The sequence below is a fragment of the Polyergus mexicanus genome, unplaced genomic scaffold (assembly GCF_030449975.1).
Source record: "Polyergus mexicanus isolate NDT 795.1 unplaced genomic scaffold, iyPolMexi1.0 SCAF_2, whole genome shotgun sequence".
Classification (NCBI taxonomy): domain Eukaryota; kingdom Metazoa; phylum Arthropoda; class Insecta; order Hymenoptera; family Formicidae; genus Polyergus; species Polyergus mexicanus.
In genome coordinates, this window is record NW_027223322.1 from 12,679,740 (window position 1) to 12,693,129 (window position 13,390).

The 13,390-nt window shown below is 32.6% G+C and overlaps 1 protein-coding gene across 1 annotated transcript in view; it reads left to right on the forward strand.

Annotated features, from left to right (window-relative positions):
* Positions 1-13,390, forward strand: part of LOC138940664 (uncharacterized) — an 80,742-nt gene that overhangs the window by 884 nt on the left and 66,468 nt on the right. Inside the window, exon 2 of the mRNA XM_070309777.1 lies at positions 6,416-6,523. Coding sequence (XP_070165878.1) covers positions 6,416-6,523 — 108 coding nt within the window. The remainder of the gene's footprint in view (positions 1-6,415; positions 6,524-13,390) is intronic.

A 13,390-nucleotide genomic window follows, 5' to 3' on the forward strand; every position in this document is an offset into this window, starting at 1 on the left:
TTCTTTGCGAAAGACAGCAATATTAATAAGAATAAGATAGCGATATAAGAAGGATGAAAAGTGATTGTTGAAACGAGAGAATCGTTTGATCATTTCCGAATTTGTTCTCTATTCTTTCGGAGATTCCCGATAAATCGAATCGCGTGAGAAATCGGCGGCCTGATAACATTCGATAATTCGCGATCGAATAACTTATTATCCAGCGCGGAAAAAATTGCATCGGGAAGAATGGCGGAAGGGGCAGCGGGACTTCTGGAAGATGAGATCCCGGTAACGCAATTTGTGCCACGGCGACTTGACCTTCGATAGTTCGAATTGGATATATCCGTCGGTCTCCAGTTTCAGGAAGAGCGGACGATGAGTGCCGCTATCTTCTCTTCCTTTGTAAGCCGTAACCTCGTTTACCCCGCAATCGCAGGATTTGTTATCCCGGAAAATCATTTTTCCCGCGCGGGAGCTTTCCTCTACTCGGAAAATGAAATTACAATTGTGATCTAGAATGATAGATAGATGGACGATGATAAGTCGAGAATGACTATGTGTCTAAGGTCACGTATGATAGATTGGCGATCGAAACAATAAGAAATCGCTTTATTGAATTTATCGTGAATCATTTATATTATAATTTGATATAGAATATTGTCAACTCTGTCTTTAATTTTGACGATAGGTTTTTGAAGTTGAGTTTTTTCATTCAAAACAATCTCTAGTTTTTTTCCTCTCTATCTTAAAACATTAAATATCTTTGCAACTAAATTTTTAATAAAAAGATAATAAAATAAATAAATTGATCTGAAAGTTATAAAATACGATTTTGATTTTCTCACTATTAGTCACTCATTGTTAGTTATTTTATTATTCAGTATTATATTACGTATATTGTTATAAATAATGTATAAAAAAAACAAATATAGTGCAATAAGTGACGTAATAAACGATGATAACGCGAGATAAAATTATACAGTAAGAGTGAAGAATGCTGCGGAATTAGTTTTGCGTCGACGCAGGTGATATTGGCGTTCCAACGTCGAGCGTCGCCAGGTTTCATCGAGAAGTTATTCTGCCGCTCTGTCCGGCAAAATCGCAATTTCAAATGTCGGATGTCGAAATTACAAGGAGCTGCTAGCTGCCGATAAACAGCTTACTTTCTCAATAAAGGACGAAGACAATAAGGGCAACTTCGTCCTTGCAGGAATAAAGGCGTTCGCTGAATTACAGGGACACCGATACGAAGGATAAGCCGCGTCCTGTACGAAGGCGTTGCCGCGTGCAACGCGCGATAGCAGATAAATTACAAATTCTACGAATCGAATATCTCTTTTACAAACAAAGTTTAATGCGAAAATGTATACGATCACCGGCTTTTGGAAATTATTTCTGTTTGAGATCCGGTTTAAAGACAGAATTCTTGATAAAGATCGTTTCAATTTTTATAATCTTTTTTTTCACGACATTTATAAATCCTAGAAAATGAAACAGAAGGAGTTAAATACACATTGCAATAATCTTCTTTCGTAATTTGGTCTCTCTTTTTATAAAATATATATAGTTTATAATAATTATTATAATCCAAGAAAATGTAAATACGAATTACTTAAAAAAATGACGGTTGTTTTGATATTTAAACATAATTAATTTATAAGAATAAAGATTAAAATATTTTTGTCAACGGAAAGAGAAAGAAAGAAAGAATTAAGAATAGAAAATTTGTTTAATTAATGAATCATTTTTTTGATTAACAATTTCATTCTTTGCTTAATTTTATTACATCTTACTTTAACAAGCTTGGAACTTATGATATACAGGGTGTCCCCAATTTAAATGGCAAAACTTTAAGAACGTGTAGGGGACTGAAAAACTAAGACAAGAAGTCCTTTAGAGGTTTGCTCGTTCTTGCTCCATTTTAGAGAAAATCGCAAAAATTCAATCTCTCATTGTCAGTTGCTCTCTTGAATTGATTGGCGAGAGCAATTAAGAGATCGAATCATAGATGCAGTGCGCCAAATATCACTAGAACAATGTCTAGCTGCTATTAATGAGGTCAGTGTTAGATGTAATGCTTGCATTGCTGCAAGAGGGCAACATTTTGAACAATATCTGCATTAAATAGACGATAACATAAATAAAATGTAAATATATGAGTAAAAAAACGAAAACTTGATTTGTGTGTTTTTTTGTGATTTTCTCCAAAATGGAGCAAAAACGAGCAAACCTCTAAAGGACTTTCTGTCTTAGCTTTTCGGTCCCCTACAAGCTCTTGAAGTTTTGCCATTTAAATTGGGAACACCCTATATATATATTATAAGTTCCAAGTTTGCTAAAATAAATTGTAATAAAATTAAGTAAAATACTGTATATATGTATAAATTGTAAAAAACCACTTACCAATGTTTTGTTAAGGGAAACTGGATTTTCAGTTATCCAAAGAGTCTGAACGAAAGGGATGGCGGCATTTTTGGCACATCGTATATAACAGCTGCGTATTGAAAGAAATCGTTGCTAGAATGATTTAAATCGGTACTGTCGAATGCCCAGATAACACTAGAGACTCTCTCCATCGACAAGTTTTCCAATATAAAGTCGATATTTGTTCTATATAAATGCCAAAACATTGGAAAAATTCACTGTAACAGGCCCTCAACACAATATTGCTGTTATCGAGGCACGCGGTCGTCACTTTGGAGAGTGACAACCTTTACAAAAACATTATTACGAAAAATACAAAATAACAAAGAGCAAACTTGTTTATTTTCGTAAAGATCTTTCTATCAAATTAAACTTTGATTTTCATTTTACTATTTCAACGTTTTCCGCCTTTTTCACAATTGAATTTATTGGTTATTTGAAACTAAAAGCGTGAATAAATAAAACTATTCACTGTTTTCACTTTAAAAACTGTTAACAGTCATTTCTATCACAGAAGTTCTTACGTTTAGTTCAGTCTTGATGCTATTTTTATTTAGATAATTCAGAATTAAATAAATACGTAGACAAGAGAACTCATCCCGAATGATTTTGACCATATGTTATCATTATTCCGAGTAACTTTTAAAAGATTTCAACCGCTATTCGTTATTAAAAAGTTATTAATAAATAAAGATTTATGTAAATGAGTTTGTAACTTTGCACATTTGTTAGAGATTTATTTGGCTTTTGCATGCGTTAGATGTGTTACTTTACATAAAAGTACCAATGTAAAATAGACTTTGTTTCGCACGGAAAGTAACGAAACCATGTGCAACCTTATAATTGTAGATCTCGTCACACTCGTCACACTAAAAGTATCGAATGATGTAAAGTAGAAGGCATCCTAACTTCGCGTGGAAAATTGCAAATTCATGTGGAGCCATGATTTTTGCTTCACTTTTCATTTTTTAATATTTTTCATTTAGAGTACGAATAATTAAAGAATAAGATTTTATATCTATAAGAAAATTTTTTCCTTTTCTCCTATCTATCTCATCTCTTCTTTTTCTAAATCGTACAATTCTAAAATTAAAAATATATGTAATATATTTTGCATTCTTTTACTGCTTAAAAGCAGTAAAAATAACATATGTTGAATTTGGCAAAATAACAATAATGATTTTCATTTGTTTTGACTTATTGCATCTGTTATCTTATATAAAATCGAAATAAAATAGAAGCTCAGTATCATTCTTTGTTCAAGTGCGTTCTGTTCTTAGAATTCTTTTGGTACAATGTTTTATAATAGGGTTCTGTAACTTTATATCAGATCTTTGTAGCATTCTCAAGATCTCATCGCGAATGTTGGTTCTGTATTGATTTTATGTTCGTCGTTGAACGTTTTCAAAACCGTGCAAGCATCTCTACAAAATCTCTCGACTGATTATATTACCATTAGTGGTTAGAATCAACAAAAACGATCGGTATCTTCAATGGTTCTATAACGATTTCCTGATGCGCTCTTATCTTTGAATGCTTGAGTTTTAATACCAAAAATAAATAAATATTTTTGCTTAGCAAATTAATCTTTCTTTGCATCAAAATATTTTTTATTTTTATTAATAAAAGAATTAAGTGAAATTTCTTGCTCACTATCAATGTACAGAAATAGCATGTATAAAAGTAGCAAAATATAATTTACGTATGGATTTTGAAAAAGTTGAAACTTACAATTAGCTTTGTGCATATTATATATAAATTAAAAATAAATATAAAATAGAAAAAGCTTAACGTAAATGATTATTTTTTGCATAAAAAATATAAGAAAAAAAAAAGATATATAAAAGAGATCTATCTGTTGTCCGATGTGAAAAGATTCGTTTGAAAACGTTTGCAATCCCGAAAATAAAATAATGACAACCGAGGAGCATCATATCAACCATCCTGCGCTCGCACATATACTTGCACTTACGGTCGCGCATTTTGCTATCGCGGTTTTTATAGCCAGAATAAATTTCGTCGCGGAACGATCTCTTGAGCGTCGATATCGAACTCGTGCACCCGCCGTGCACAAATGCACACATAACACCTTCGCCGTCCCCTTACGTATGACATGCGCGCAGACAGCGATTTAAATTCTGGAATAAACGTTACGACGATGACGAGTTACGTTACGAGAATCGAAGATCGATACGATCTCCTTTCGACTGATACGTCGCTCGAAAAATGTGAGGGGTGGGCTTAAGCTTTGAGATATGAGGATGATATAGTGCTTTATCGGAGAGTCGAGTCCCGAAGCGCTAAATGTTTCGAGACATCGACAGGTATCGCTAATACATGATAAATTTACTTTCGCCAAAAACAAAGAATAGATAAATTCGAGGATTTTAAGATCAATAGGAAAAAAAAATGAGGCAAGTTGACGAATCGAACAAAGGTAGTAATATTTTTGTAAACATAAAAAATTAATAAAATTGAGAATCTCGTAATATATTTTATTGCGTTCGTAACTTATTTTATAAATAATATTTTTTACAGTAATATATTAAATTTAATATTTGAGACACTAATATTATGTATGTGTCTTTTAATAATAATTGTAAACTGTACCATACTTATACTGTTGTAATGTTTACAGTAATTAATAGATATTTGAAACATTACGTTTTCTATTTTTCTAATATTGTTATAATATTATTAAAAAATTATTATTAAAAAATATTATTAAAAAAAAGAATTAAAGACACATATATCATAAATAAAATAGTAATCTAATTTATCATTATTAGTTTTTAATGTTTTATTAGTTAGTTTTTTTTTTCCAAGATCCGTATGAAATTCGATTATTTTAAAATTATCTCTATTCAACAATTCTTTGGCGTGATATTGAAGAATGAGCCGATAACAATAGCAACGATGAAAACTATGGACATCCCTTGCGCCAAGCTTGGCAGCGAAGCGGATTCGCATGGACAGTATTTGCATTCCAGAACATAACACGCGTACATATCTGTGTGAGAGTGCGCGTATACATGTAGGTTAGATTTACATATTTGTTTCGGCATAATGAATTCCATGCATGGTCAGCTGCTAACCACGCAAAAGTTATTACGGATACACAGATTACAGGTCGCGTGCATGCGACTTGCCGCGCGGACAAAATCGACCGGCAACAATGCGCACTTGTTTTTATTAATTTGGTTTGCAAAAATGTTTAATATTCTTCGGAGTTGTATTTAATCATTTGGAAATTTTATTATTTAATTTAGAGATTTTGCTTTCGATTGAAGTTTGTTCAATAAAAACATTGTTTTATATATTTATGTGTAAAATGTTTTTTATAAGAACCTAAAAAGAGTTACCTGTAAGAAAGTTTGTAGTTATGTAATTATGCGTGATATATATTTGCAAATATATATTTATATATTTCTTGATTTACGGATTCTCTTTCCTTTTCTCTCTTTCATTTAACATTTTATAAATTGCAATTATTTCTTTCCTCTCTTCGTAAAATTTATAGGATGGCTTATTTGAAAAGATTCATTTGAATATCTCCATTACTGAAAGTTTTACAGAATGCTTTTTAGATGAAATTTATTCTATTATGAAACGAGCATAGATAATCTTTATATTTTTTTTAATTATTTTAAAATAAAAAATATAAATGTTTTAATAAAGTTATGATTTTTGTACGAACATATATATTAAAAAATTTGTTTTATACTTTTTTTTTCAAATTTGCTTATAATTTAAACAAACGATTATATTAAAACATGATGTATCTCTCTCTCTCTCTCTCTCTCTCTCTCTTTCCAGTCGTTTGGTCGAATTCGAGCCCGTCGAGATCCGTATAAGAAATAATGAAAATAAAAAATTAAAAGTTGATATATATTAAAAATAATATATGTTATCGTAAAATTAAGACATCGATAGAATATTTTTTGCGTAAATTTATTTATTTTACAAATCTTACAAAGTTGAAAATTGATCTTTTATATCTTTCTGGCAGGTATTTCTATGCACAAGGGTTACGCATTCGTGCAGTTCACAAATCCGTTTGACGCACGCAGTGCGTGTCTCGGCGAAGATGGTCGCACCGTCCTCAGCCAGATTCTCGGTGAGTAACCTCTTTTTTATTCTTTTATCATATTATTTGAAGAGTTATTTTAAGAGACACAAAGAAGGTTGCACATTTAGAAAAAAAATGCTTCACTAAAAAGGGTTTTACGTAACTTGCAACATTGTAAAAGACTGCATATAAATATCATTATATATTTTATAATTTTATCACACACATACACACACACACACACACACGCATATATATATATATATATTATATTCTATAATATTTATGAAAGATGAGATACATTTGAAAAATATTTTTACGTCTAATGATATTTTTATAAAAAGATTCTTAAAAAGAGTTTTAGAAAAATATTGCTTATTCGTAAAAAAAAATTTAAAGCAATAGGATTGCGGCGACAGGCGTTATTTTTTCATCGACATATTGACATATATCGACATTTTGTAAAGCGATAATGAAATACAAGGAATGAAAAAGAGCGGTTTGCATTAATAATACAACGAAGCGTAACATGCCGGAAATATGAAGGATCACTTTGACGTGATCATTTATTCAATACTTGTGGGAGAAAGTGTATCACTCTTAGCGTTTACGAAACGACACCGAGCATCCTCTATAAGACATATTTATGACTTGTGCAAAAATATAAAAAGATATAGATCCGTAATAGATATTGAAAATGTAATATTGAAAAGAGGGTTGGTTAACGTAAATTTTTCAGATAATATTGTATTAATTCTTTTTGTCGAAATTATCTTTTGTTATTTGCGAGAAGAGAGTAAAATAAAAATGTTCTATTATCGAATATTATGCACATATTATACATTGTTATACTAAAATAATTTCATAATATCATTAATCGAAGTATAATTTAGCTTGGATCAATCTTTTATTTATTTTATATAAAGTAAAATTCGCTAAATCTTTTAATTCGATAAAGTTTAAAAAGAAGCTATCAATATTTTATTAAATCTACAATATTATACAATATATAGGAAAATTATAGTTAAGGTTTCGAAAATATTCGATACGTATTAAAAGCAAATTTTGTAAAACAAGTTATACATAAAGCTGCTTTATTGAATGAAAAAAGATTCGCTTAAAACGAAAAGTTGTTCATGCGGACGTAAATGGTGAGAATCGCGTGTATTTCCCTTGCATCTGGCATCCTAATCCAACATAGCTGACGTGGGTAAATGCCGGTTCTTAAGATATTAAATTAGAACACCGCATTCGCATTAGGACGCGCGTGCAGAAATTGCGGAAACCAGGGTGTAGAAGGCCATGGGAATATATCCCGTCGATCGTTTCGTTGCGACGACATACGGCATAGACCGTTTTACAAAGATAAGGTTGAATATCGTACGCGTAAATAAACAAACGCCGACGATAGGATTAAAATCTGGGACTTGACACTCTTGGATTTAGTAGTACACAAATGGTTACTATAAACACACTTCGCTAAATAGAGCAAAGATCATCATACTGTATTTCCCTATTAAACATGAATAAAATTCTATAATTAGCGCGATTCTTACCTCTAATAATGGAATTTAATTAATTCTAATGGCACAAACATTAGTTGCATGTCAACTTAAAATTATTTGAGTAACTGTGTGTGATATTTTGACCTGGGCTGATATTTTTTACATTCGTTGTGTTATCAAATCTACAATTAAATATACAGAGTGTCCTCAATTTAAATGGTAAAACTTCAAGAGGGGATCGAAAAACTAAGACAAGAAGTCCTTTAGAGGTTTGCTCGTTTTTGCTCCATTTCAGAGAAAATCACAAAAATTCAATCTCTCATTGTCAGTTGCTCTCTTGAGTTGATTGGCACCGAATAAACTTTCTGCTTCAAGGTTCCTTACATCTGTAAACACTTGATGTTATCCTTTACGGTGCCAAACAATTCAAGAGAGCAATTAAGAGATCGAATCATAGATGCGGTGCACCAAATATCAATAGAACAATGTCTAGCTGCAATTAACGAGGTCGGTGTTAGATGTAATGCTTGCATTGCTGCAAGAGGGCAACATTTTGAACAATATCTGCATTAAATAGACGATAACATAAATAAAATGTAAATATATGAGTAAAAAAACGAAAATTTGATTTGTGTGTTTTTTTGTGATTTTCTCCAAAATGGAGCAAAAACGAGCAAACCTCTAAAGGACTTTCTGTCTTAGCTTTTTGGTCCCGTACACGCTCTTGAAGTTTCGCCATTTAAATTGGGGACACCCTGTATATATAACAAGATAAAAAATTATTTAATACTTACAGAAAATGTTAAGAATGAAAAATAACGCATTGTCTTTTATTTTTTATATTTTATTATTAATTGAACACTAATGTGTTCTTATGCTACGGATCTAAAAAAATGATGATTATGATTCTCGTAGAAGTTTGAAACACCCGTGCCATTTATATATTTGTCATATATGAGAAGCGCTCATGAGATTGTTGAACACGCCCGTGGGACACATGAGATTGTTGAAGCGTATCCTATACGTTCCCCCGTAATCCATGTCCTTCGTGTCCTACATGTTCCCCGTATGCTATCTCTCGAGTATCGAATACACGTATCAGCATCGAATTTTTCCGGACACTCCGGATACCGATACAACCTTTTTCGGCATCCTTCACTAGCCCTCTTCTTTTATCCGAGTATTTCTTGCATTACATTAGCAAATGTATCCTCTTCTTATTCTTTCTTCATTATAGCTCATTCTTAATCTAGCAAATAGAGTTTGTCATAGTTTAAAATTTGTTATTCATATAATGTAAATATAAAATGAGATGAATAAATTACGTTGCATCTTTCACAAAAAAGAATGCTTTTATTTCAAAAGTTTTCGTTACACAAACTCGCTATAAAATATAATTATATTTAAGTTAAATTTGATATGTTTGGAAAGTTGAACCACTTGAAATTTCTACAAAATTCGAAATTTAAAGATTCCTCAATTATGTTCTTGATTCGTACGTATCTCAAAGCTATCCGTATTTTTATCCAAATATTTCTCATCGTTTCTGCATTATAGGGCAAAGCTGTCCACCCTCCTATTTCTAACCCGCTTTCCCCTCCCCTGTGGCAAGTCGCACTTGTAAATGCACGTCACTATTCGCGCGCGCGTGTTTGCGTGTGTATATGCATGTCCGCCCCAAAGGTAGGCGAAGCATCGGGCGAACCGCCGGAAACACAGTTCTTGCATTAGCCGAAGAAAGATTTCTGGGGTAATCGTGGCGTAGAAACTGCCATCCCGAGAGGTAAAGAGAGACAGAGAGAGAGAGAAACGAAGAAAGAAAGGATGCGCACGCGCGCTTGTCGTTCTTATTGGCGCGGGTCAGGACGAAGGGTGGCTGCAGGGGGGTGGTTAGCGATGGCTAATTCCATCGGGTGTGCGAACGAATGGAGTAAAAGAGTTCCCACGCGATAAGCTTTAACCCTTTGACGCTGCTTGTATCTCCCGAAAAGCGAATCGATTTTTTTCTATCGGGTGACGCGAAAAAGAACAAAACGACCAATAATATCCTCAAGTGTTCTGAAAAAACATCCCCGTCTTTTAGGTTCTCGTGAGAGTTTAAGCGAGCCTCTCAATCTGGAGTAATTTATTATTCGATTTAATTTTGAGACGACAAACCCTATGTGAATAAAATAAAGTTATCTTTTACAAATAAACAGTCATTTAACTCAATTTGAATTTTGCATCAAATTTCTTTTTAAAACGTATTTTTTACGTTTTGTATATTATTCTAAACATGTGTAGTATAATATTTAACTTCTTTGCAAATGTTTATATATTTATAAATTGTAGAATTGTTGATGAAATTTAAACGTTTGTACTAAATTCATTTAATATTCTAGAAGTTTAAAAAAAAAACTCAGATTAATATTAATTGTGATATTCACTTCACGAACGTCATCAACGTTTAACGTCGACTATCCGGAAGACGAGGGTCACATGACGAGAGTAATGCACGGCATATGCAAATACCGGGTGGACGATGATTTATTATACTAATCTCGTTACGAATTAATGTGCTGATTTATGATGGCGCGGTCCTTTTTCACTCTTCGCGAGGTGTCTCGACGCCGCATGAAAACGCGGCATAAGTCATCCCGTTGCACGGATTTTTTCAAAGCCAGCCGCCCCTTGCTCCACCCTCAAAATATCCGTAAATCTAACACATTCGTATATTAAAAACTCCAGGAATTCCTATATTTTTAGCGATTTTTTGGTGCGGTACCAATAGCTTTTAAGTTATAATCGGCTAAAAATTAAATACTGTGATAAATTGCGTTTATTAAATTTTATTTGAAGTGCTTGTAAAGTATTTGTGAGGTATTTTAAAGATAAATCGAGTGTTCAAAATAAATCAGACAGAATATTATAATTAAATTTTAATTAAAAATTGATTTCATATTTTTCATGGCAATTGATCATAATTTTCTTAGATATATTTATACAAAGTGTAAGTTTAATAAATTTTAAACTTATACTACCTAATATATGTCTTATATAACAGAATACGAAAATATATAAAAGTATATTTAGAGTAATTTCTGATGAATATTTTGCAACATTTTTTTAATACATTTGTGCATCGCGCAACAAATTTTTGTGAATCGTACATATAAATTTTAATATTTTATTTTATAAATTTTATTATAATTTTATATGATATAGAACAATTTTTCAAGAAAATACCAACAGCGGAGATATAAAAGTAGTATAAGAACGGGTAATGTCAGACAAGGCTGGCAATGCCGGATGTTGTAATTTTCGCTCTACCGGTACTGAAATCCGATGTAAATTTAAGAATCTTGTTCATCTGGAGGATCGCTTTTAATCTTTAATTCTATTTAAACAAACAAGATATTTTTAGGAGATATGACTTTTTCAACGTGAAAGCGCAATGCGCATCGAAATTAACGATAGTGCAATATTCAAATGGTCGTTAAATGAGAATGCTGTTGTATTTGTACACAACCACAAGTATCGAATGTGCAGATAATGCCGATTTGAATCGTGAGAACTTGAGAGAAAATAAAATTTGCATTTAGAAGGATCGCTGCTTCTCCATTAAAGATAACAAAGTCCGATTTAATCCTAACAAAAGCAGCGGTGGATTTTATAATGTGTCGCGCACGTGCATGTTATGACGCAACAATCCAATCGTTGGAAATCCCCGACCATGCCGCACGCGTTTCAATCTCTATTTCGTTTCAAATCCGCCGCTAATTAACAGCAATGCTCGCATTGTTTAATTTTATTATGCAACATTATTTTAGACTTCGGACTCGTTTATCCGCTGCGAACACAACAACATCGTGTTGCGAGTCGGAAATTCCGCTAATTAGGGAGGGCGTATAATGTAATTGCGCTCGGGATCTACCTCGTCCCTTCACCATTTCTCCTATCCCTTCTTCCCCGTCTCTTCTTCATCCTTCTTCACTCACCGTCGTTGAGCGAGCTCAAAGTAACCTTTTGCGTGAAATGCGCTTACACTAACGAACTCCGCGCTCGTTACTGGTTACATAAACGATAACCGGCTCACAAAGCGACGCTCTCTCAATGACACTTGCAACCACCGCGACGTCGGATCATTTATTCGGGCTTCGCGACGCTTTGTCGGGAGGTCCGATAATGTCCCAGGATCGCATTTGCATGATGCCGAAGATCAAAATGTCGAAAATGACACTCTAACTCTACATATACTCGAGCTCTACATTTATAAACACTTTGCTGTTTCATTCGAATTTATTCAATTCACTTTTCTTTCTAAAACGCAATGACTTTCGCTACGAAAGATACATTAGTCTTAATATTTTTTAGAATTAATGATTTAAACTTATTTTCTTCGAGAAAATTTGACAAAAGATTTTAATTACGAATTTCCAAATTTTCCAAATTTTTTCTTTTTTTTTTTTCAATTATACTCGTGTTTCCGTATTCGGGCGAGCGATCGAGGAAAATCGCGTCTAGTTCATCACAGTTATCGTAAAGTGCGCGCTCATGAACTATCGTATTGCGCTAACGCGCACAAGGCGATGCAGGATATTCGATCGCGTCGAAAATGAAAGGTCCTGAATATATTCACGCAGCATTATGCGAATGATTTTTTTAAAACATTTATTTTACTCTACGATCGTTCTTTTTTCATGCGCGCACACGATCAAAACGAGTGTATTTAATCCTTCTGGAAGGGCATATCGCAAAAGTGGAAAGGGTAAATGAAGAGTTGATCTTGAGGATAGCGTCAGGGATGGGCAGGATATTATTAGATTCTCTATCTTTGTGAAACTTGAAATTTTACTTTTCTTAATTGCAAAAGTACGATACACAAATTGTAATAATGAAGATAATTATATATGTATTTTATTATATTTGATGTTTGACAAAAGTAAGAAATAAAATTAATTAATTCATACACACATACATACGTATTTACAAAAAAGGTTCTTTAAATTGAATTATTTATATAAAATAATAAAAAATTACGTATAGAAAGAAAAATAAAAAATATATTATATTTATTTTATTTTATAAACTATTACTTTTTCATTATATATATACAATATATATATGTATATGTATATACATATATATCTAAACCTTAAAAGAATTAAAAGCTTTGAATATATTGAAATGCTAGATTACTTTTAGCACTAAGTGACCATTAGTCCATTTGTAATTAAGCAGGCAGCTTAATGCATAAATCACTGCATTTCTTGATAAGTACTGCGTGCCGCAGATCCACCCCTGGACACTCCGCATCGCTTTACGACTCCCTTCACGTGTTCTCCACCTCTCCTCCTTAGCCTCTCCTCAAATGAGCGCTGAAAGCTGGCAAACTCTTGAGGATATAATCCCGGCTTTCCCGATTTTCCCA